Source organism: Bos taurus, chromosome 20 (genome assembly GCF_002263795.3).
Source record: "Bos taurus isolate L1 Dominette 01449 registration number 42190680 breed Hereford chromosome 20, ARS-UCD2.0, whole genome shotgun sequence".
Lineage (NCBI taxonomy): Eukaryota > Metazoa > Chordata > Mammalia > Artiodactyla > Bovidae > Bos > Bos taurus.
The window spans coordinates 13,917,881-13,944,358 of NC_037347.1; the positions used below are offsets into that span (position 1 = coordinate 13,917,881).

Genomic DNA, 26,478 nt, shown 5'->3' on the forward strand with positions numbered 1-26,478 from the left:
ATCCTTCATTTAAATATTTCTTTAGAAATCTGATATTATTGACACTTATTTTGTCTGGACTTTATAGTCATTTTATCCATCTTCTGGATTCTTGCATGTTTTGTCAAGGCATGAAAACCAAACAATTTTTTTTTAAAATAAAAACATTATACTGCCAATGATAATTTCTGTTTTTATTTAACTTAGTCTGACTTTAGATTGCTAGTAACATGACAAATTCAAAAACATTAAGAGTATTTGCTTTATTTGGAGTCTGTTTTTATTGCAGATAAATAGCTGTAATTTCCTGGGGGCTGAGGTGGTAGGGGGAAGGCACCTAAACACCATTTCCCACCATCAGATTTAATACCTGAAACTTGAAGAATTTTCTAAAATACATTTTTTCTCCACTCTGAGTCGTGTAACTCACTGCACACACCAAGCTGAAACAGAAAGATGTCTTAATGATTTCTGAATCTTTTCAATTTTGTTTTTTAATACCTAATCTACTACATTTCAACTCTATCAACAAATTTGAAAATATACCAATGATGTGAAAGTGTAGTCAAATGAGCCTAGAGCAGGAAAAAAAGTTTCAGTAGATATAGATATATTTCCATGAACAAGAAAGCTATGATTAGTAAAATAAGATATACCATTTTTAAAGACAGAGTCAGAAACTTTTTCTTCAAAAAGTGAAGCATGATCCAAAATAAACACCAGGATAACTAAACAGTTGAATATTAAAAATAAGTTCACATAAACTAGAAGAAAATAACAAATTTAAAAAAAAAATTCCAAGATGAGGAAAGGCTTTTTAATATAAATCCAATGGAAAGGATGACCTCTACAAATTTACAAACTGGATAAATCAAAGACACTAAAACAAAATTTAAAAAAGGACAACATATTGGGATAAAAGGCTTCTAACAATATCAAGCTTTGTAGGCATAACATTAGTATCTCACTCAAAATAGGAGAAAAGAATATAAATCACAGTACCATGATATACTAACAAAAATATGAAAATGTTCACCCTTACAAGTAGTTGAAAAAACAAATTACAAATTACAATAATGAGGTAAGATTTTTCCCCATCTTAAGATCTGGCAAAAATTCCTTCCAAGAAATAACAGGGTTGTTGAGGGTTTAGAGAAACTGAATCTCTTTATACTGCTACTGGTTATAAAAATTGAGAAAACAATCCTTCAGGAAAGGAGTCTTAAAAATGCTTATATGCTCCTATAGTAAACCCATTTCAAGTAATCTATCACAGGAAATATTAAGGTGTTCATCACTGTGTTATTTATAACTGAACAAGTGGAAAGTTTAACATCAGAGTAAACAAATTACAGTACATGGTCCAACTGTGTAGATAAAATCATTTTAAGAATCTTTTCAAAGAATACTGACTCAAGTGGGAAAATGTTCTTGGTGCATTAAAAAAGATAAAGCCATGGGGTAATTTTATCACAATTTTACAAAATATTATTTATTTATACATATCTGTTATATATACACATAAAAAGACTGAAGTATACCAATATCTTAATAGTGGTTATGCTAGGAGGTGACATTATAGGTAATTTAATTTCTTTTTTATATTTGTACCTGGTACTAAACTAGGTGCTAGGGATTTAGAGTTGATCAAAACTCAACACCTGCTCTCCTAGTATTCACGGTTGGAAACAAAGTACAGATTTTGAAGCTAGATTTGAGCTCCATGCCATTATTTACTGGCTATTTAATTCTACAAAAGTCTCATTTTCTGTAAAATGGGGATTTTACACATTTATTATCATTTCAATAAACTCAATTTCAACAAATATTGACCACTATTTCTCTGCTAAATTCTGAGGATACAGCCAACTTTGTGGAATTCATACTTTAATGGGAACAGCAGGCACTCAGTGAATAATTTCAAGTACAAAAGACATAGAAAAATATTTGAAGAAGTAAAATTAAACTAAACAAAATGACATAGGCATTCCTTTATAAGAGAAGAATACATTTCAAGTTGTGGAGGAATTCAGAGGTAAAACAGTCCAATATAACCGCAGTGTAAAGTGGGAGCGAAGTATGATGAAAGGTGGAACGAGACTATTTGTTAAGGATTAGGTATGGAGAGCTCTGCAAAAACTATATAAAGTCAGAATTTCCTAAGGGTAATGGGAGATCACTGAAGTGTTAGGTGACTTATTCAAGACCACATAGTTAAATAAATGATTGAGCTAACATCTGAATTCCAGAAAATCTGACACCAAAGCTTATACCAACCACAGAATATGTATTAGTGTTAGTTGCTCAGTCATGTCTAACTTTATGGGATCCCATGGATTGCCTCCTCTGCTCATGAGATTCTCCAGGCAAGCAAACTGGAGTGAGTTGTCACTCTCTTCTCCAGAGGATCTTTCAGACCCAGGAATCGAACCTGGGTCTCCTGCATTGCAGGCAGACTCTTTACGATCTGAGCCACCAAGGAAGCCCAGAATATACATTAAAAAGTGCCTAAACAGAGGCACTTTTATAATAAATATTATTATATTATAAAATAAATATATATTTATTATATATATAATTATATATAAAATATATAAATAAATTATAATTATAATAAATATATAAATTTATATATATATATAAATAAAAATTATTATTTTATTATTAAATGATAGATAATATTATATGTACTTCTTTAAGACAAGAAAGAGAAACAGAAATGGTGATGTAAGAAGAGATGAAGAGAAGCTACTGAGAGATAATTAACAAGAATAGGACTTTGAGAATCAACTATATGTGGGAGTGGTAAGGCAGATAGAGAAATCTAAAATTACTTTAGGTGGCTCTGAATTGTTCATTTTTGCCTCTCAGACAAAGAAAAACAGAGCATTCACATTCAAATACCTACACAGGCCAGGGATACAGAATTTGACATTTCTTTTTCCTCTCATAGTTTGTTTTATTTTGGTTCTCTACTTTTGAACTCTCAGGATAGAGTGTATTTATATAGTTAAACCCAGAACTGAAAAGCTGTGAATTTAAAAATAAATGTTATTAACATCAGTTGTTAGCATTTCAAAAGAATAAACATACTGTAAAAGTATTTTTAGAGTACCACCTGGGTTTTAAAGGTTTGCAGCATGGATTTTTATTTTTCAGTCAGACTGCAGATGCAAAAATAAAACTAGAGATAAATGAACATTTTTTTCCCCTTACACAATAAACATTTTGTTTAAAGTCTGTTTCTGGCAAACATGTAAACATGGCACATAAAACTCCTTCTGAAGTAATTTTTCAGGCTTGATAATGAGTGGAAATAAAGCAAAAATTTCAGATAAAGGCTGTTATAAGTAAAAGCCTTTGACATGTAGTAAAACTAATTCTTACATGTGTGTTCCAATTTCCTTTACTTCATGGTGTATGACATCATCAATACAACAATCGGGTTTAAGTTCAGCCACTGCAGCATTAGAGGCTGAAAGATTCAAACGCTGAGAACTTGTCTGAAGATCAGCCTTGAAAGAAAGAGAGAATAAAATACAAGTGAACTTGGTTACCTACAGGTTGTGGGTGAGTATGGGTAGAAGGAATAGGGGAACAGGAGCAAGCAAGGCAGTAGGGATGAAAGGAGAGTGACACTTCTCTGTACACATCTCTCTGTAGAGATGTCACATTTCTCTGATGCTTAGAAAAGAGTAATGGTTCATACAAACGCACATCTGAAAATAAATAAATCAGCCATGAAGTAGGGGGAATCCAAAATGGAATCCATACAGCATCAAATGAACCTAACTACTGCAAATGAACACAACCATACCAAGGGCAAAGGAAAAGTAAGAACCAATTTACGTTTGGCAAACAAAAGCTAAAAACAAAAAGAATGGCATACAAATGTTTTACTCTTGAACATCTGCTTTTTGGCAAGGGTACAGATTAGCAATTTTAAAACTTCTATGTGTATACCAGGATTAAACAAAAAACATATACATTATGGGTAGCAAGAGACAGGTTTCTGACCTTTGGGGACAAAAAAGTACAAATAAGAAAAGTGAGAAGGCTACAATGAAACCTTTGGTACTGGACTGGAATTTGGGGCATCCATATGAACCTATGGTTTTAAAATTTATATATAGACAGATGGATATTACAGAAACATATACAGATGTGTACACGTGTTAGTATATAGCACTAAAAGGTAAACAATCATTCAAAACAACATTAGAAGTCAGAAACCAACTGATTTGCAGAAGTAGAGATCAACATTAAAGTCATCAACTAAGAAAGAACCAGTTTCTCTAACTTAGCAACCTGCCCCCACTAAGTTACTTTCTACCACATTCCCTGCTAATTTCTTTTGTAACATTTATTACCACCTGTAATTACCTTATGATTTTTTGCCCACCTGTTTCTTTCCATCTCCCCTACCAAAAATGGTCTATTGAGAAGGCAATGGCATCCCACTCCAGTACTCTTGCCTGGCAAATCCCATGGATGGAGGAGCCTGGTAGGCTGCAGTCCATGGGGTCGCTAAGAGTCGGACACGACTGAGCGACTTCACTTTCACTTTTTACTTTCATGCATCAGAGGAAGAAATGGCAACCCACTCCAGTGTTCTTGCCTGGAGAATCCCAGGGATGGGGGAGCCTGATGGGCTACAGTCTGTGGGGGTCGCACAGAGTCGGACACGACTGGCGCGACTTAGCAGCAGCAGCAGCATTGAAGTAGGAACCTCTTGTGTTCTCTTCTTCACTGCTATAACATGGTGCCTGGCACACAGTAAGTAATTAATAAAGGTTTGTCAAATAATGAAATTATGATAAAACTTCAAGGCAAGTGTCAAGAAAAATACAGATAAAGCAAAGATCACATTAAGTCACAGGGAGTGGAAGCGGTTTTGCCTGTAAGAGCTAAGACTTTTAAAAAGATTTTGTTTAAAAAAATTCAGTTTTTAGCAGTAAATTCTAACCTAACATTCTTAATGCAGGCACTTCAAAGTGGATATTTATTAGTGCCCTCTCTTTTGTTATTATATTCAGTTACTAAACAGTAGTAGTAGCTCACACTGGGCCCCTACCATGCGCAAGGCCCTGTTCTAAGCACTTTACTCACCTGATGCCTGCGACAAGCTTCAACAGTACAGGAACTGAGACCTTTCAGATGTACAAGCTGGATTCAGAAATGGCGGAGGAAACAGAGATCAAATCGCCAACATCCGTTGGACATAGAAACAGCAAGGGAATTCCAGAAAAATATTTACTAAGGCTTCACTGACTATACTAAAGCCTTGACCATGTGGATCACAACAAACTGTGGAAAATTCTTAAAGAGATGGGAATACCAGACCACCTGATCTGTGTCCTGAGAAATCTGTATGCATGTCAAGAAGCATAAGTTAGAACTAGACATGGAACAACAGACTGGTTCAAAATTGGGAAAGGAGTACATCAAGGGTGTATATTGTCACCCTGTTTATTTAACTTATATGCAGAGTACATCATGTGAAATGCCAGGCTAGAGCAATCACAAGCTGGAATCAAGATTGCTGTGAGAAACATCAACAATATGAGATATGCAGATGATACTATCCTAATGGGAGAAAGTGAAGAGAAACTAAAGAGCCTCTTGCTTAAGGTGAAAGAAGAGAGTGAAAAAGCTGGCTTAAAAATCAACATTCTAAAAACTAAGATCATGGCATCTGGTCCCATTACTTCATGGCAAATAGATGGGGAAAAGGGGAAAAAGTTGCAGATTTTATTTTCTTGGGCTCCAAAATCACTGCAGATGGTGACTATAGCCATGGAATTAAAAAGATGCTTACTTCTTGGAAGAAAAGCTATGACAAACCTAGACAGAGTATTAAAAAAGCAGAGACATCACTTTGTCGACAAAGGTCTGTACAGTCAAAGCTATGGTTTTTCTAGTAGTCATGTACAGATGTGAGAGTTGGACCATGAAGGCGGCTGAATGCAGAAGAATTGATGCTTTCAAGCTGTGGTACTGGAAAAGACTCTTGAGAGTCCCTTGGACAGCAAGATCAAACCAATCAATCCTTAAGGAAATGAACCCTGAATATTCATTTTGGAAGAACTGATGGTTGAAGCTGAAGCACCAACACTTTGGCCTGATGCAAAGAGCTGACTCACTAGAAAAGACCCTGCTGCTGGGAAAGATCGTGGGCAGGAGGAGAAGGTGGCGACAGAGAATGAGATGTTTGGATCCCATCACTGAATCAACGGACATGAGTTTGAGCAAATTCCAAGACGGAGGGAAGGACACGGAAGTCTGGCATCCTGCAGTCCATGGGTTGCAAATAGTGGGACACGACTTAGTGACTGAATAAATCCTGAAGCAGGTAATTGTACCATCCCTGTTTTACATACAAGTGAGAGAACACAGAAAGAACAACTCTCCATAGGTTATACAACTAATAAGCAACGAAACTAAAATTCAAAATTCTTTAACATTTTAGACATTAGAGAAGGAGGAGGGGAAGAAAAGAAAACAGTCAAACCCATGGGCTTTCTGTCCAGTTTGTTTCCCTATGTGTTACCTGTTAAACATGAATCATAACTACAGTATGTATTATATATATAGCTAAACACTTATACCTTTTTCCTTTTTCATGTTATAACTGCTGCACTTAACATTTACTTCCTAATTACCACCAGGACTTTTCCAGGAATTGGAGATAAAGCAGTGAAAAAAAGAGACCAAAATCTCTGTCCCTATGGAATTTAAATGTTTTGGGAAGATAATACAGAGTAAAAGAGGGATGGCTGGCTGGCTTGAGGAAGGGGAATACAATTACAGGGTAGGTTTCATGCTCCAAATTGGTTTTTGGATGAGCAGGATTTAAAAAGGGATGTCTTCTCTTCTTCACCACTGTAACACAGAGCCTGGCACACAGTAGGCAATTAATAAATGTTTGTCAAATAATGAAATCAATGAAATTGTGATAAAACTTCAAAGCAAATGTCAAGAAAAATACAGAGAAAGCAAAGATCACATTAAGTCATGAGGAGTGGCAGTGGTTTTGTCTGTAAGAACTAAAACTTTTAAAAAGATTTTATTTAAAAAAGAAATCAGTTAACAAGCTTTCTGCAGTAAATTCTAACCTAATATTTCCTAACGCAAAGACTTCAAAGTAGGATATTTATTAGTATTGTCTCATTTGTTATTATAAATGCCACGTGAATACAGATTTGACAATGAATTTTTTTCTTTTTCAAGCTCTTTTTCTTTGTGAATATATCCAAGGTGTTTAAATGAGCTAGCATATTCTATCTCTTGATTCTCAAAACTGTAAGAATCTTCTAACTGGCTTATTTCCTACAAACCATCCCATACAATGCTTTTGTGTTAGCCTTCCAACACGAACCTCTGCTCAAAATTCTCCACTGATTGCACACTGTCTTAAAATAACCTCAGACTTAGTCTGGCTTTCAAGATGCTCACTTACTGTGTGGTTACTACCTATCTATACAACCTTACTTGCTTTTACTAAGTGAATTCTGTTCACTGCTACAAGAACACACTACATATTCCTATGTTCCTGCTTCCAATCGCCACGCCCCTCTTTCGTCTTTCCTTCTAAACCCTGCCATTCTTTCAAGACCTTTCTGTGTTCCCTCTCCTTCAACAGCCCTTCCTGAATGATGCAATCCCCAGTGATGATCTCTCCTCTGAAATTCAGCCTTTATTGTGTTAATCATAAATCATTAACAGAAATTTAAGTGCTATTTACCTTTGGTATATTTTCTCATCCAAGCTATCACAAACTTTGAGGATAAGGAACAATGATTCTGTTCAAAGCATATCTTATAACTTAGGGTGTTCAATTAATACTTGCTAATAATAACAATTAAAAAGTCAGTATCGAACATGTATTTTAATGAAGTCTCAAAACATTAAGAATAGAAATTATAAAGTAAAAAAAAAAAAAATTATCCCCGAAAAGAATGCCACTTACTTTAACCAATATATCTTTTACAACTTGATTGCTATCATTATGGACACTGATATAACTGGAAAAGGTCTCTCCCAAAAATATATTCCTGTGAAATAAAATAAATTTTTAGACAGAAATCCATTCAAGTTTTATCACAAATATTCTATTTATGCACCATTGAGAATATCAAATAGAGAAGTTACTAAAGGATAGTAATCCCTTCATGGATTACAGCCTTGTCATGGCAGAGTGGCTTCCGTAACTCAGGTGAAATACTATTTCAGTATTTCTTTGTTTACACTAGGCTGCTCACTCATTATCTAGTGCAATTCAAAATACAGATTTAATCTATAAAGCATGCTATATAACTTGACCCTCAACTACTGGCAAAACTAACAGCCCTCCTAAAAATAAGTCATTGAAATCAGATCCACGTTAAAAGTCTTAATAAGGAGGCTACAAAAGGCAATATTTGAAATAACTTATGCCCTGAATCTAGAAGGGATCAAGTTATTGATTTCAGAGTATTTTTACCAATTTATTTTACTTTTCTAACTTATTCTAATCAAAATGACTAGTGGCATTACTTTATAAGTAGTGGCTCAGTCATGTCCTACTCTTTGCGACCCCATGGCCTACACAGTCCATGGAATTCTCCAGGCCAAAATATTGGAGTGGGTAGTTGTTCCCTTCTCCAGGGGATCTTCCCAATCCAGGGATCAAACCCAGGTCTCCAGCATTGTAGGTGGATACTTTACCAGCTGAGCCACCAGGGAAGCCCAAGAGTACTGGAGTGGATAGCCTATCCCTTCTTAGCGGATCTTTCCGACCCAGGAATTGAACAGGGGTCTCCTGCATTGCAGGCAGATTCTTTACCAGCTGAGCTACCAGGGAAGCCTAGTATATATTATATATAATGCATATTAACATATAAATGTATGTAGGTTTATATAAAAATATTTTAATATGAACATTTTTTACATGAATATATTTCTAAGCTCTCAAGACACTAATCAATGACCACATTCTATAAACCTTTAAAAATTATCTTGGTTGCAAACAGAGTGGGACCAGGGGCTTTTACCTCAGTAATAATCTAGAATAAGAGAATAACTAAGAGCAAGAGAGGAATAAAACATTTAGAGTTCCTAATAAGCTGACAAGTCCAATAACTTATGATGGTAAAGGGCTGTGAAGGTGAAGAAAAGAGCTGATTCTGAAAGACGCTGAGACTGAATCCTTTAAAATAAAGGAATACACAGGCATTTAAAAAGATCTATAGGCTTGTCTGCTGGCTCAGTTGGTAAAGAACCTGCCTGCAATGTAGGAGATGCAGGCTTGATCCCTGGGTAGGGAAGATATCCTGGAGAAGGAAATGGCAACCCACTCCAATATTTTGCATGGAAAATCCTATGGACAGAGGAGCCTGGAGCCACAGTCCATGGGGTCACAAAGAATTAGACATGACTTAGCAACTAAACCACAACCACCAAAGAAGAAAGTTAAAATTCTACCACCCTAGGAACCACTATTAACACTTGGTATGCATTTATTTAAACAACAACAACAACAACAACAACCAGAATCAAAGAGTACAATTTCTGTTAAATTTTTTTTTTCAACCACTTAAATGTATCATGAGCATTTTTCCATCCTATAGTTATCTTTTGAAAACATGATCTGTAATGGCTTCAGAGTGCTATTGTGTTTCAAACGTGAGCATACGATTCTTACCCAAAATTCTGTGGTAAGGTCAACATTTCTCCCAACATTAAAATTTCTGCACCATTTACAGTTGAAGGATCATCTCTCATAAGTTGGTTAAAGAGATCTCCTGTAGAAAGAGAAAAACATCAAATTCTAACATTGATCTTGTAAATAACTTTTATTTATGTGAAGAAATAGTTTTGAGAGATATTTAAAAAAAATAATCTCAGAGCAAAAATTATATTTTAAAAAAATCTAATTTCTAATCTTCATTACAACAATGCACACCAAAAAATTCTGTTTCTACAGAAAATGAACACTTTAGGGACAAAGGAAAATGTAGGTCATGAGATATAAAATATAGAAGCTCCAATAATTTTTAATAAAGGGAATGCTAACATACATTGATGGAACATGTGAGGATAAACAAAATTTTAATAGTATTATTACAAGGAATGTGTTTTTACTAAAACTAAAAGTCTCTGTTGCCATGGGATATCAATAGTGTCTTGATTTATAGATTATGAGTGAGACTTACTGCTCAGATGGCCATATTTACATGTACAAAAACAAACAATGAAGGATACAGCAAATAGTTAGTGTAAGATTGGCAAGGCTAGGCTTATCCCCAAGGTAATACAACTCTTTCCTAGGTACAAGAAGAATAAAGCATGTGTCATACCAGGTAAGTCTTTCTCTTCACATGTTACTGGAATATTGGTGAATAAAGTAGGTTTGGTCAACCGCATTACTGTCATTTAGAAAAGTAGGGAAAAAAAGAAAGAAGATATTAATATTTTATGCCAGTGTTCCCAAGTTCAATGTATGAGGTTAATCAATTTTATACTACGGTAAAATATAATCTAAATATGACCTAAATTAGTATAATATTAAGTATTTCCCAAGAATACTATACAGCAATAATTTACTAAAAATGTTAATATGTAACAATAAGAATTTTATATATGACAAAGAGAACAATTTTGCTTTTACTTACAATCCAAGGAATTATAAAAATCATACACAAATGTAATATGTCTCATTATACAAAAAGTAGAAAATAAAATTTGAAAACTTAAGGTATAGTAGCAGATTAGACTTTAAAAAGATCTTGAGTAACTTCATTGTAAACAATACCAACAAATTATTATTAACCAATATTAGTCTGACAGGGGAAAAAAGTTAGGATGTGCTATTTTGAATATGAAACAATGCTTTTATGCAAAAAGGATTTTTGTAAACTTTATCCATGTGTTATAATCATGGATCACTGAAGTTCAGTAAGTAGCCCTTTAAGTAATATTAATTCTCCGTAAACATTATGAAAATACCAGTAAATGTGTAGGTTTATAGAATTCCAACCAAAACTAGTTAGTATTTGTTCATGGAAAATGACAAAATGTATCTAAAGTTTATCTAGAAAAACAAAAATAAGCTATAGAAATTCATAGGAAACAATGAGAAAAAACTGGACATAACAGACAGCAAAACATGTAAGTCAATAATCAACTAATAGGCTTATTAATATAAAACCATACAGATATGTTAGAGAATTTTAAGAAGCCAAACCAATCAACACTATAAGGTATTAGGAAACTGGCTCACTATCTGGGAAAAATGAAATTTAGTTTATCTTTCAAATATCAAATACTTTATGTATCAAATAATAGACAAAAATTAAGTAATAGAGAACCAGAAAAACTGAAAATTTATTACACCTAATCTAGCAAGAATAGGACATTCTAATTAAAAAATCTTTTTCAATTATTTCCAAAGATTGACTTTTCACCACATCAAAATAAAGACAAACATATAGAAGTAAAAATCATACAAACTCTATTACAGAAAATGAATCCTAGAACTTTTATTAAAATGTTCATTCAAATCTAAAACCCAAAACTTTAATGACGTAGGAGCTTCCCTGGTGGCTCAGTGGTAAAGAATTCACCTGCCAATGCAGGAAACATCGGTTCAATCCCTGATCTGGGAAGATCCCATATTCCACGAGCAACTAAGCCTGTGTGCCACAACCACTGAGCCTGTGCTCGACAGAACTGAAGCCGCCACTACTGAAGCCTCTGCACGCCTCTCATAGCACCTTATATTTATCACAAAATATGTTTATTCACTTCTTAGTTTATAGCACTCCTATTCAAACTCCTTGTAGTTTAAGCTCTTATGTATCATGTTCAGTTTTGTAGCCTTGCCACTTGAGACAGGTTCCGGCAGAATTAGCACCTCATCCTAATCCTCAAGTGTGGTATTTTTGAAGATTTAACTTTCATGAACTGAGGCCATTAAACGATGTTATAGTGAATAGATGGCTGCTGAGATAGTCAAAAAAAGCTAACCTTAAAATTTCTAAAGTCACTTGTGTAGTTGATATTTACTGAACATTTACTAGTGCCAGACTTTATGCTAAATACAAGTACTGACACAGTTAATTCTCAAAACTATAAGGTTGAAATTATCATTACCCTCCTCATTATCCTCTAATGATAATAGATAATTATCATTATCTATTATAACAGATAAGGATGGTGCCTTGAGAAGGTAATTTATATATAAAAGATTATAAAGCAGATAGATGCCAGAACTAGACTCTGATGACTTCATTCTGCTCAAAAATAATTTTCCCTATTATTTATTATAAGCCCAGGGTCGTAAACCTGGAATGTCAACCTTTATTAGAAACATCTCATGGGAATTCAAAGTCCATCTCTCTCTCAGAACATTAACCAGTTGCACATCAGTGACGTGGAAAAGAAGTGAATGGGGAAGTGTTTCAAACCTCTTTCACTCTTACTTTTAACTAGGAAAACAGAGTAAAACCTTAAGAGGATACAGGCATTTGATTTACACTTGATTGTGAAATTCAGATTTCACCTAAAATTTTGTAAAAAAAAAAAAAAAAAACTTTTTAAAGTCTTCAATAAATTAAAATATTAAAAAAGGTAGGCTTGATGTTATTAGTTAATGAATGAGGCTAGTTCAACTTGCACATACATTTATCTTGGCCAGAACATTAAAAAAAATTATGTCGAATCCTTAAGAGTTCTTACCATATTTAGTTTTACCTGTCTAGTTCCTTAAGGCATTCAATTTTGTGAACTGTGGAATAATCTGGGATATTTTGAGCAGATTAAATAAGTGAATCATTATGCAGGAACTCATCTGAGAAATTCATGTGATGCCCTTCACATCTGTTTTCTTGGAATGGATTAACATTTATAACATTGACAGAGAAAAATAAAATTATGGTATTGTTGCCTCTTTCCTAGAGTAAATGCTTTGGGATTCTCCGGGCCAGAATACTGGAGTGGGTAGCCACTCCCTTCTCCAAGGGATTTTCCCAACCCAGGAATCGAACCAGGGTCTCCTGCATTGTAGGTGGATTCTTTACCAGCTGAGCTACCAGGGAAGCCCTAAATGCTTTGGCATTTCACCAAATGCCCTCAGATTCACCTTCCTGTACATGTTTTTTTTTCCCCTCAATTTATTCACATTGATGACTTAACAGTGGAACCTACAAATATTGCTGAGCCCTACTATTAGTGCTAGAATCATCAGTCGTAAGGTTTTAAATACTCTTAAGAAGGCTTCAAAGATGTGGCAGTGGACTCTCAATTCTTTAAGTACTGTCTAGGAAGATGAGACATGAATTGCTTCTTCCTTTAAGATCATGACACTATTTGCAGTAAAATTCATTTTCCCAGTTCTGATTCACCTTTTCATTGTTTCTAAAGGGGAAGAAAGCCATTTATATAGAGTAAATTAGAGAAATTTACATCTGCCACATATGAAGACAAAGAAGCTCTTTTTAATGTGATTCTTGAATTAAAGAGCTGCTCATAAGAAGCTCATAAGAAAATATTCCTAAGAATATTTTCAGTTCTGTGTATCGTCATTTTAAAATAAGAATGTATTAGAAAAGAAACACTGTGGGCTATGTAAGTGACCCTGTCTTATGATTACTTAACTTTTAACCCTTGATTAACAACCTAATGCTGTGTAAGACCTGAACAACAACAAAAAAATTGTTTATGATTGCCTGCTTTTGAACTGTGGTGTTGGAGAAGACTCTTGAGAGTCCCTTGGACTGCAAGGAGATCCAACCAGTCCATCCTAAAGGAGATCAGTCCTGGGTGTTCATTGGAAGGACTGATGCTGAAGATGAAACTCCAATACTTTGGCCACCTTATGTGAAGAGTTGACTCATTGGAAAAGACCCTGATGCTGGAGGGATTAGGGCAGGAGAAGGGGATGACAGAGGATGAGATGGCTGGATGGCATCACCAACTCGATGGACATGAGTTTGAGTGAACTCCGGGAGTTGGTGATGGACAGGGAGGCCTATCGTGTTGCGATTTATGGGGTCTCAAAGAGTCGACACAACTGGCTGAACTGAACTGAACTGAATAACATTGTTGCTGTTGTTTAGACAGTAGGTCAGGTCCGGCCCTTTTGTGACTCCATGGACTGTAGCCCACCAGGCTCCTCTAACCATGGGATTTCCCAGGCAAGAATACTAGAGTGCGTTGCCATTTCCTTCTCCAGGGGATCTTCCCCACCCAGGGATCAAACCCTGTTCTCCTGACTGAAGGCAGTTTCTCTCCCACTGAGCCACCTGCAAAGTTCACTGGTAAAAATGAATAATTTCTGACTTTTCACCAGCAGTTTTGACTGCAAAGATGACTAATGAATGAAAGAGGAAGTAATTACTGAAGAAGTTATCTTGGAAACTCCCTCTATACCTGGTGATTTTTTTAATTAAAGATTTTTGGAAGTATTCATGTACATGGTGATTATTTTCTACAGAGCAGTCTCATTTGAGACAATAAAAAAGGTGCTAATAGTTGAAAACAAAAACGTATTTGAACAGCGTGAAACCTAATTAGAAAAGATAACCTCTTCAGGTAAAAACTGGTAGACTCCTCAGGTTTTAAGGAGCCTCAAGAGGAATGGGTTATGAGAAACCCTCCAAAGGGCACATTCATCTTGCCAGGCACTGTGCCACAAGGCAAGCATGTTTTTGCCTTCCTAATGAATATAGTCTTACTGATTTTTTTACGGATAGTTTAAATATTAATAATAGTGTCTCTATGTTAGCTCTGAGGGCAGGGTCCACATTTGTCCCTTCTCCACTTTACTCTAGCACCTATTTCATGGTAGGCATTCAAATTTGTTAAATGTACTTTCTAACAAAACTTTTATTATATAACAACTTTGGACATTTTTATAAAATGATGTGTAAACCCATTAACATTTTGCTATGGGAAACCCACAGTGAATCCAAGAACCAGAGAACTAGTGATTAGCATTACCAATATCAGACTGAATTATCTGTATTAAACAAAGAATAAATCGATCTCTTATCCATATTTGATACTTCACTTCAAAAAATGTTTATTGCCTTAAAGATATATTACGGTCTTAGACAAATTATACATTTTGTACTTCTGTTTCAAAACAACAAATAAGCTATCGTCTATTACATATCTTTGGTCATAATAAGCAGAATATGGGCTGGTCTTTCAATTTGAATTACATTATGTCACATGAGTATCATTCCCAACAGAATTGGTTTTAGTTTTATTAAAAAAAAATCATTACACTTCAGGTGAGTTAAGAAAAAATCCTGTATAATTAGATTCTGTGAATTTATCAAAATCCAAACTATTCACTATAATTCACAGGAATATCTAATAGAACTAGTGGAAAAGCAGTAACACAACAAAAAGAGTAGAACATTTTACCTTTAAATTCAGTTTGAGTAATAATCCATCACAATTCATTTAAAGGAAAGCTGCTCAAAGCAGAACCCAGAAAGTTCCTGACTTAATTGGAAAACCTAGGAATGCACCTGATATTTACTTCTGGGACACAAATTGTATACATAACCACACACTTAAAAACTTATTCATCTGTTTCACTTATTACTCAGTTCATTCAGAATATTCTTTTTTTTGACAATCACTGTAATTCATTACATACTAAAAATAACACCATTTTTATGCACAAATAAATTAATTTTCCCAGTAAGAGCTAATCTTCCTTTAAGAAGATTCCCCACATATTCACAGTACATAATATCACAGAACACCCATATCTGGCCTAAATGTCTCTGAATTGTAGCATTACAAGATGGAAGTTCGTTGTTCCTGATAATTCGATTGAGTTTTGCCCAAATGTCTTCCAGAGTCTGGTTGTTACAAATAGTGTGTTCTATTGTCCATCTTGCTCTATAAAATGAGTGCAAATTTAGTGCCTTTAGATTATCTTGCAGTTTTTTAGACAAAGGAGAAACATTTTCAGTACAGTTACTGCTGGGAAGTGATGATACACTCCAAGACCTTTTTTTGTGCCGTTTTTCTTTTTCTGCATGTTTCTCCAGACTTTCAGAATTAGCCTGTTCATTCAGCGTGTGTGATTGGATTAAGTGCTTCTTTCTTTTCAAATTAGGCTGAAACTCCAACAGATCTACTGTGCAATCATAACTCTGTGATTTAATACTACATTCTGAAATGGCTAAGTACTGTCTCACATCTTCAGCTGCCTCTTCAGAAATCCCAGGCGGTGACCTTTTAGGTTTGAGTGGAAGTCTGGACTCATCACGTGGAAACCAAGGAATAAATCTCAATAGCGGACGTGTAGGAAAGTCTTGAATTGCTTTCTCTGCAATTTTTGGCAGTTGTGTGGGATCACTCTCATATGGTCGATAATGTAATATTACTTCTGTAGTCATTCTGCAGTAATCCTTCTATTCTTAATGAAGAGAAAATTTCTTAGCTGAGCTCCTCAGAGCTAGAATGTAATTTATAATTACAAGACTCTCTCTCTTTCCAAATCAGAGGTAAACAGGACCTAAAGTAGAAGTATTACAAAGAATAAGATATGGTAGGGAGAGCCTATATACAGATAGGCAGGGAAAAAAAGAAAAAAAACAAACCAATTCTAATATGATATTTATCAGAGTGCTACTGATAAATGTGAATGCAGTCCACAAAACTGGAAGTCCTTTCTCTCAAGAAAATAAGGAATCTGGATTACATACCCTTAACATCCTTTTAGCCTAAAAGTTCTAACAATCAACATATTTAACTGAACAGATGTAACAGATTTGGAAGTACTGATATTAACATATTAATATATAATCAACACTATAGCAAAAACAAAAAGTAAATTAAGATTTTTAAAATACTTGAGTCATATGAGGAGAAGGCAATGGCACCCCACTCCAGTACTACTGCCTGGAAAATCCCACGGAGGAGAAGCCTGGTAGGCTGCAGTCCATGGGGTCGCTAAGAGTCGCACACGACTGAGCGACCACGACTGAGCGACTTCACTTTCACTTTTCACTTTCATGCTTTGGAGAAGGAAATGGCAACCCACTCCAGTGTTCTTGCCTGGAGAATCCCATGGACAGGGGAGCCTGGCGGGCTGCCGTCTATGGGGTCACACAGAGTTGGACACGACTGAAGCGACTTAGCAGCAGCAGCAGCAGAGTCATATGAAGATAATGAACAAAAATGCAATAGTACTTAAAAATCTGAGATGTGAATTGAGGACAATGAAAATCACTGTAATTTTTAATCTACCTTGAAGAAAATGGATCCTCTCATACTTTAAAATTACATGAATTCTACCAAATATAATACTTAAATGATTTTATTTCATTCTCAGAAGTAAATACTTGAAGTGCAAATGAAAACATGAAAATGGTTTAACCTTTTATTTTAATCAGACTAGGTAGGAACTGGTTTCATGACAAAGTCTCATCTATATAATTGGGGCATTTAAGCAGTGTCAAAACCTTAGTAGCTTGGCTCCTGAATTCCAATTGGGAGGATGAACAAGAAGGCTAGAGCTTTACTTTTTTCCTCTTAGAACACAGAAGTCTTCAAGTTACACCAAATTAAGTCATCAAAAGTAAGTGCCAGTACACAACACACAGGTTCAATAATGCAGCAAGAATACTGGAGGGGGTTGCCATTTCCTCCTCCAGGGAATCTTCCCCACCCAGGAACTGAACCCAGGTCTCTTGCATTGCAGGCAGACTCTTTACTGACTGAGCTATGAGGGAAGCCCTAGCACAGCCATAAATAAATAAAATTTTAAAAACAAACAAAAAAGAGGTTGAATCATTTCTTCCAAAAATCATCAGAGAACTACTTGATGACGTTCTCCCGTTGCCACGATGACTGTGAGTGGAGGCTCCATGTCATGATGTCACAACACTCATTTGACCAATGTTCTGAAAAGTCAAAAGTAACCAATCTCATAATGATTCTTTTCTCTACTGTTAATGTTCACTAACAGATTTGACAACTGTTAAATTCAAAATGACTGTGATTCTTAACATCCATTTTCAACATGGTTCTAAATATAGATAGCATATTCTTTTATTACTTAATAATGCTTTTAGTTTTTCTTCTTTCCATTTTTACATTTCAAGATATGACATTGAGAATTCTTTCACTGTTGTCTGAACTTACTCAGTGTTGTATTCCAGGGACACTGAAGTTGTGAGAATGCCTTAATATTTTACATATTAAACTGATATATTTGGCATTCAATGATTAGAACCTGTGAAAATTCTTGGATAAATAGGACAATGGAGAAAATGGGTCCAAAGAGCTTTAAGAAAGCTGAAACTGACGTGACTTTCAAATAACTTGTCCTTTTAGGTTGCCAAAATACTCCTTCCCAGGAACCTTCTGTTTTTGAAAATAAAAAATACCTGGGAAAGACCACTGTAGCAGCCTGAAAAGACAATGGCAGTTAGCCTCCACATCACTGGAATTTATCCTTGAATGTGTATAAAATGACATCTAGTAGCTAACAGAACTTCTCCAAATTTCCATCAAAATACTAAGGGAATAGGAGCATTTGAAAATGCTCTTTTCTTCATTTGGAGACAACACGGAGTCTTGGAAAGATGAAGGCCCTATGTTGAAATACCACCTCAATCACTTACTAGCTTTGTGATCTGGAAAAAGTTTAACTGAGAGTTAAGCAATATAGTACTTTGGCCACCTCATGCGAAGAGTTGACTCACTGAAAAGACTCTGATGCTGGGAGGGATTAGGGGCAGGAGCAGAAGGGGACGACAGAGGATGAGATGGCTGGATGGCATCATTGACTCGATGGACGTGAGTCTTAGTGAACTCCGGGAGCTGGTGATGGACAGGGAGGCCTGGCGTGCTGCGATTCATGGGGTCGCGGAGAGTCGGACACGACTGAGCGACTGAACTGAACTGAAGCAATATACATTCTACATATCTGATATACTGAGCTAAAAAACGTGACAATTTCTCTTCTTTCTTTCTTTCAGAAATAAGCCATTTTAGTCCAGGCCATTTGCTCAGGCTAAGCTCACATGTCTTACTGCTATTAGTTAACATTTCAAATTCTTAGTTCCATAGTCAGAGACAGTTCTGATAACCCCAACTATCAGTACATGCTTTTCGTATAAATGAAACCGGTGAGCTTCTGGAATGTCTGATGCTTACAGCATAAGTTAGGGGGTAAGAATCCCTCAAAATGAATACCACAAGAAAGGTTAAATGCAGTTCAGCTGAATTCACATGTCTACCAAGCATCTTCTCAGTTCAGTCCAAGAAGATAATGGTAACCACAAAGTAGTGCGCCCAAGAAATAAGTGCATATGTGGTAGTAGAAAACAGATAAAATAAAGCTAAAGGCATTCCAAATAAAAGATCTCAGAGAACAATCTAAGATCTCAGGAATTTTGGAGAAAGTATACCCTGCTGGTTCTCTTAAATAATAATCCAATCAAATCATCAAACTTACTCAAAACTGTATGCTGTATACAGAAAATGAAAATTGATACGAATTTTCCCATACACAATACTCTGAAGTAAACTGCAGTGAGTTTTAACAAACCTAAATTATATGTTGTAGTACTACGCATTTCTAAATGCTTGGCACAATACTAGTCTAATTTCACAGGTAAAGCTGAAGCCTGGTAAATTTGTCACTGCCGAATGAAGAGACGAGACAGGAGGAAAAACCACTTTAGATTAATCATCTCGGTTCACAAAGGGCTCTCCCCGGGTAGAGTGGGAACTTCAGCATCTGCGGCTAAAATCTGTTTGGTGGCTTCAGCAACATTTACCAGGTATCTATTTCATTCCAAGTGGAGGAGGAAATGGCAACCCACTCCAGGATTCTTGCCTGGAAAATCCCATGGATAAAGAGCCTGGCGGGCTATAGTCTATGGAGTTGCAAAGAGTCGGACATGACTGGCTGACTGAGCACGCATATTCCATCCAGTCGCAGGGAGGAGAGGGGGTCTCAAACCTAAAAAGCGAAGAAGAAAATAGCTTCCTCTCGCTCCACGGCAAGAAACTGAACAGGAGGGCGAGCACTGACTGTTTAAGAAGGACGAGGTCTACATCCCAGGGGTCATGTCTACGTACCAAAAGCTGCAAGAACTAGTGAGAAAAGGGGAGAACACAGTGTAGAGAGAACCGGGTTCGCAAAAATTTACCTTTCAGGGCCAGCAGGTGCTCCTGCTTGGGGGGATTCACCTCCATTTTGACCGGCACTTTGAACCCACTGCCTACGGAGGCTGAAGAGGTTCACTTAGCTCGGAAGAAAACAGAAAGCGCACGTTCCGGAAGACAGGGCATCACATTCCCAATCGTTTGTTCTCTGCCGGTGGTACCTTAAATTCTCTTCTTACCACGTCCTTTAGCGACTCAATGGCTTCTTTTTACCAAAGCCATCTCTTGCCTCTTAGCGACTTATACATAAAATACTTCTCTATTTTCCAGCCACAATCACAAACCGCGACTTCAAGAAATCACTCCTCGGAGACAATACAGGCCCTGCAAATACCTTCATCGCTCAGTAAATGCTGTAGATGGGGCATGCTGGGATTTGTAGTTCAAAAGCCGCATGGCATGCAGGGAGATGCAGTCCCCTTTCGTCCAGTCCATTTTCCAAATGGGGAGAAAAGGTCGTAAGTGGAGCAAGAATTTCACCCCAAAACCTTACTTCTGTTTTAGCCCCTTATTTTTTGCTTTAATTTTACTCCTCCCATCAATCTGATGGAAGTCTGAGGGAGAAAATCTCCAGACTCTTCAATAAAAATAACAAAGCTCCCACTCGCAAGCCTGTGCTGGCGTGAAGAGGTGCGAGGAAGCCGCCTCCGCGACGCCCGGCGTCGTAGTGCGCCTGTGCGCCAGCGGCAAGCGCCGAGGCTTCTGGGTAGGTGGCTTTACCCCGCCCCTCATGTGAAGGCCTTCTCGGCTGCTTCAGTGGCGAGGCTCCTTCTAGGATGGCTGCTCTGGTTGTAAACAAGCCTGGAGCGGGACTAGACAGTGGTCGTCAGGGCAGCCGGGGGACGGCCGTGGTGAAGGTGAGGGACCTTGCGTGCTCTGTTCTCCGCCATCGGCCTCCCTTCGGTTCATCCCGGAGATCTGGCTTTTTTTTGGGCGGGTTGCGCGGACTCGGGTCCCTCTCGGCTTTACAAGCCTATGCTTCCCCTCCGGATCTTTATCCCTGCAGGCCTGAGGTTACCGGGTCTCCTGGTCATTCTAGTCCTTTGTAGTCGCCAACGGGGACTTTTGTGAAAAGGAGCCTATGGGCCTGTGAGAGTGACCTGGGCTGATCTTTCCCCAGGCCTTCTGTTTTTAGCTAAACCCAGCAGACATTAATAAGCTTATTTTTATGAAATTGATCCATTATAATTGACAGATACTATTTTAGATATTTCACCTCTTCAATATCTATTTATAAAGTAATTGTTGATTCTAGTTTTACAAGTGAGGAAACTCAGGTTTCGGTTAACACTGTAGCTGAGCCAGAGTTGACTGCTCTAAAGTATTCTTTTCGTTACTGCACTACATCTTTTTAATCAGACCTCTGTTATTGGTTGACCTGCCCTCTCCTCTTTTGCTAGTACGGGTGTTCAACAACCCCGTTAATGCTCGGGAATATGAATTACCCTATGTTTGAAGTTTCAAATTCTGCCATGTTTAAATGCTCCAAAATGGGTTTACCAAAAATTCAGCTGAAATAACTGTAGAATCCACTTTTCCGTATATAGATAGATCTGGAAGGGAGAACTGATCTTAATAACCTTCAGAATCCCCTGTAATCTCGGATAGTGGTTGGTAATTCTTATTCCTGGCTACATATTACTGAGGACTTAAAAAAAAACAACACACAAACGATTTAATCCCCCAGTTACGCTTAAGTTGATATCAGTATATTTTTTTGCATTCCCAGAATGCTTTTAATGTGCAACTAGGGTTCAAAACCGTTGGAGGAGATATCTGAAATTCTTTTAAGATCTTGAGTAATAGGCACCTGTGGTTTTTCATCTAATGTTGGTTTCACATGACAACGAATGATACATTTTTGCCTTCAACTGTGTTATCAATCAGTATTGGTGGTTGTTGATTCGTCTTTAAATATTAATAAAGTTATTTTGAAGATACATAGCATGTCTGAGATGGGAAGGTGCCCTCATTATTTGGCTTGTATGGTTGAGATTTTATTTATTGAATTGTGCTTTTTCTAAGTAGAGAATACCTGAAGATTATTTTGTGAAATAACTTGAAATAAGAAGTAATAGGAATGTATGTTACTACTGTCTCTGCTTTTGTTACCTTGTTTGTCTTAAAATCTGAAAAATATGCCAAAACCTGATGTAACTCCAGTTTATTAAAGCATAGAGTTTGGTAAATTAGAGGCTCTTTTTGTTAATTTTCATTTTTATATGTAAACGTGACTGAGGTGTGCAGTAGGATAGTCCTTTTTGGCAAGATCCTCATGCTATAATTTGTAACATAAATTACAAATTAAATTAAAAAAAAATCTCATGGCCATTGTTATAGATGAAAGTAAGAAGTGTTTATTGGAAGGTAAAAGTTGAAGTATATAATGCTAATGTTTGCATATATAAAATGACTTCCTGCTTTATGAACGAGTTGATATTGATAGTTTTCTTGTTAGGAAAAACAGACAGAAATTGGATATAAAATTATTTATGTTCACAAAAGAATAGTGAGCTGCCTTCAGTTCAGTTCAGTTCAGTCGCTCAGTCGTGTCTGACTGTTTGCGACCCCATGAATCGCAGCACGCCAGGCCTCCCTGTCCATCACCAACTCCTGGAGTTTACCCAAACTCACGTCCATTGAGTTGGTGATGCCATCCAACCATCTCATCCTCTGTTGTTCCCTTCTCCTCCTGCCCCCAATCCCTCCCAGCATCAGAGTCTTTTCCAATGAGTCAACTCTTTGCATGAGTGGCCAAAGTATTGGAGTTTCAGCTTCAACATCAGTCCTTCCAATGAACACCCAGGACTGATCTCCTTTAGGATGGACTGGTTGGATCTCCTTACAGTTCAAGGGATTCTCAAGAGTCTTCTCCAACACCACAGTTCAAAAGCATCAATTCTTTGGCGCTCAGCCTTCTTCACAGTCCAACTCTCACATCCGTACATGACCACAGGAAAAACCATAGCCTTGACTAGACAAACCTTTGTTGGCAAAGTAATGTCTCTGCTTTTGAATTATGCTATCTAGGTTGGTCATAACTTTCCTTCCAAGGAGTAAGCGTCTTTTAATTTCATGGCTGCAATCACCATCTGCAGTGATTTGGAGCCCAGAAAAATAAAGTCTGACACTGTTTCCACTGTTTCCCCATCTATTTCCCATGAAGGGACCAGATGCCATGATCTTTGTTTTCTGAATGTTGAGCTTTCAGCCAACTTTTTCACTCCCGTCTTTGACTTTCATCAAGAGGCTTTTTAGTTCCTCTTCACTTTCTGCCATAAGGGTGGTGTCATCTGCATATCTGAGGTTATTGATATTTCTCCAGGCTGTCTTGATTCTTGTGTTTCTTCCAGTCCAGCGTTTTTCATGATGTACTCTGCACATAAGTTAAATAAGCAGAGTGACAATATACAGCCTTGACGTACTCCTTTTCCTATTTGGAACCAGTCTGTTGTTCCATGTCCAGTTCTAACTGTTGCTTCCTGACCTTAGTCCTTTGAAAATATGGCCTTCTTTATTAAAATTTAATTTACATGTGGTAAGTTTGAAGCCCTCTTTGGCATATTGTGAAGTTTGTAAAACTAAGAGCTTTTTTCCTATCTAGAACTTAATTTCTTATGCTGTTAGCCACAATTCCTATTCATAAATACTGAAGAAAAAAATTTCTTACTCTATTATTTACTGAGATGATGCAAAATAGTCTAGTAACTTGGTTTACTAGAATTTTTACTAAAATTCAATGGAATTTTGCTAGTGCTTTTTGAAAAAAAACTATGGTAGTAACATGAATAATGATGCTGTTAAAGATACAGGATCTGAATGAAAAAAGTAAAATTTTAATTTGGTTCTTTGGAGTTTTGTCATCTATAATGGTAATATATTATGGTGTCTCTATAGTGAGAACATTTATTTAAAATGTTGCACTTACTTTGTAATATCTAATTTCTATTGTGAATATCTTTTCTGTAATTTGATATGGAAGATTTTTTTCTTTTGTTCTTTTTAAGTGAAGATATTTAACTGATGCTTTTTTACTGACTTTAAAAAAAAATGCAGGATAATATGAAGTATATTGTATATATGTGTGTAAATGTACATATATATATGATTTATGTGTAGTTATTCCCCAGCTGTTTCCATTCTTCAAAGAGAACTACAGTTCCAATGTAATGTTTCCTGTGTATCATGCCAGAAAGAAAGTAGGCTTGTAAAACAATATATATATATAAATATATATAAAGGAGAGTGAAAAAGTTGGCTTAAAGCTCATCATTTAGAAAAATAATATCATGGCATCTGGTCCCATCACTTCATGGCAAGTAGATGGGGAAACAGTGGAAACAGTGTCAGACTTTATTTTTCTGAGCTCCAACCAGTCCATTCTAAAGGAGATCAGTCCTGGGTGTTTTTTGGAAGGAATGATGCTAAAGCTGAAACTGCAATACTTTGGCCACCTCATGTGAAGAGTTGACTCATTGGAAAAGACTCTGATGCTGGGAGGGATTGGGGGCAGGAAGAGAAAGGGATGACAGAGGATGAGATGGCTGGATGGCATTACCGACTTGATGGACATGAGTTTGAGTGAACTCTGGGAGTTGGTGATGGACAGGGAGGCCTGGCGTGCTGCAGTTCATGGGGTTGCAAAGAATTGGACATGACTGAGGGACTGAACTACTAATATTCTCTTTAGCTCCCCAAAGATATATACTTGCAAAACAGTGTATGTAAAAATATATGCCTCCTTTATATCTTCTCCATTATGCAAAAGTTAAATATTCTATATGTCATTTTTCACTTTGCTTTATTGATACGGAATCTTACTGTGTATACATAAAAAGTTTCCTGACTCTTCCTCCCTAGATTGCATGTGTGCATATGTGCTCAGTCATGTCTGACCCTTTGTGACCCTGTGGACTGGAGCCTGTCAGGCTCCTCCTCCATGGGTTTCTCCAGGCAAGAATACTGGGGTGGGTTGCTGTTTCCTCCTCCAGGGGATCTTTCCAACCCAGGAATCAAACCTCCTCTCCTTCATCTCCTGCATTGCAAGTGGATTCTTTACTCATGAGCCATCTGGGAATTAACCCACTAGACTGCATAGTTTTGCAGTACATGAATATTGCTTAATTTATTTTCTGTGTATATTTACTTTGTTTCTAATATTTTGCTAATGCAAAAGATGCTTGAAGGGATAATATATAGATATTCTTATACATATGTGATACACTTAGAGGATAAATTCCTGAAAGTAGAATTATTAAGCTATTCACATTGTTGGTAGGTCAAATTGCCTTCCATGGGGGCTATATCAGTCAATAAACAGTTCACAGCAACCAGCAGTTTATCTACTCTCCCACACTTTCATCAGTAGAAAGTGTTATCAGCTTTTTAAAATATAATCCGAAAAAAGTATATTGATATAGCTTCAACTGATTTCAAAATGCTTTGAGTGAGATTGGACATCTTTTCATATAATTAAAGATCTGTTTTCATTGCCTTTTCTGTGAACTATGTGTTACATTTAAGCTTCTTTTGGACCATACTGGGATGCAAGCCAGTCATAAATTATCAGTTTATTTTCAGTGAAAAACATTAACATTTCATATGCTGACTCCAACTTGATTGTAGAGTTAATATTAAAGTTTTACTGGATTAAGTCTGATTTTCACTCTGGGTTTTCAGTGTGTGGTTTTTTATTTAACCTTGTAGTATGTATTTGTTGGGGGGTGGTGGTTAGCTGAACTGTTTTAAAATTTTTATTTTGTTGGACTTTATTAACCTAAGCACATAGGTGCTTGGTATTTGGAATACCTTGTTCCTGAAGGCTTTGGTCTAACAGGGTAAGGCAGGCTGGAAAGGCAATTAAAGTATTAAAAGTGTTTTGGGTATTGAGATCAACACTTATCCATGGAACATGGGAAGCCTAAGGATAGTGTGTTCACTTAGGAATTTGTTAGTTTATTAATGTTAAAAAAGAATCCCTAGGAAAATGTCTCTTTAGCTGTTTCTTCAGTGTTAACGTAAAGAAAGAGGCAAAAACAGTTTGGTGTGTGCTGTGAACTGCAGGTTATTTGATACAGTTTGAGAATAGAATTTGAAAGAAGAGAAGCAGTAGAACAGGAGCCATACTGCGGCAGGTCACAGATGGTGGTTCTGGAATTTGGGTTACAATCAAACAGTTCCGTGTAGGTATGTTTAAAAAAATTATTAAATTGTGGAAAACTTCAAATATATAAGAAATAACCTTCATTGATATAAACATAGTTTGTTGGCTAATTATAAAACAAACTCATGGGCTGAAGAATTAGAATATGCCAA

The 26,478-nt window shown here is 36.5% G+C and overlaps 3 protein-coding genes across 8 annotated transcripts in view; 1 reads left to right on the forward strand and 2 right to left on the reverse strand.

The window, feature by feature from the left end:
- TRAPPC13 (trafficking protein particle complex subunit 13) overlaps positions 1-20,520 on the reverse strand; it is a 35,638-nt gene extending 15,118 nt beyond the window's left edge. For 5 of the 6 annotated variants that reach the window (XM_005221450.5, XM_005221449.5, XM_005221448.5 and 2 more), the window contains exons 1-6: positions 20,148-20,520; positions 10,317-10,385; positions 9,662-9,761; positions 7,949-8,033; positions 3,367-3,494; positions 350-422 (exon numbers count right to left, since the gene is read on the reverse strand). In XM_005221450.5, the coding sequence (XP_005221507.1) occupies positions 350-422; positions 3,367-3,494; positions 7,949-8,033; positions 9,662-9,761; positions 10,317-10,385; positions 20,148-20,193 (501 nt within the window). In that variant the 5' untranslated portion in view covers positions 20,194-20,520. The remainder of the gene's footprint in view (positions 1-349; positions 423-3,366; positions 3,495-7,948; positions 8,034-9,661; positions 9,762-10,316; positions 10,386-20,147) is intronic. The other variant, NM_001101940.1, reaches the window with a different exon arrangement.
- On the reverse strand, positions 15,016-16,498 carry SHLD3 (shieldin complex subunit 3). The gene has a single exon (XM_059878806.1). It carries the CDS (start codon positions 16,377-16,379, stop codon positions 15,621-15,623), a length of 759 nt encoding a protein of 252 aa, XP_059734789.1. The 5' UTR covers positions 16,380-16,498; the 3' UTR covers positions 15,016-15,620.
- A 351-nt stretch (positions 20,521-20,871) lies between the features above and the next one.
- The window catches only part of TRIM23 (tripartite motif containing 23), a 35,753-nt gene continuing 30,146 nt past the window's right edge, over positions 20,872-26,478 (forward strand). The window contains exon 1 of the mRNA NM_001080303.2: positions 20,872-21,020. Within this exon, the coding sequence (NP_001073772.2) occupies positions 20,940-21,020 (81 nt within the window). The 5' untranslated portion in view covers positions 20,872-20,939. The remainder of the gene's footprint in view (positions 21,021-26,478) is intronic.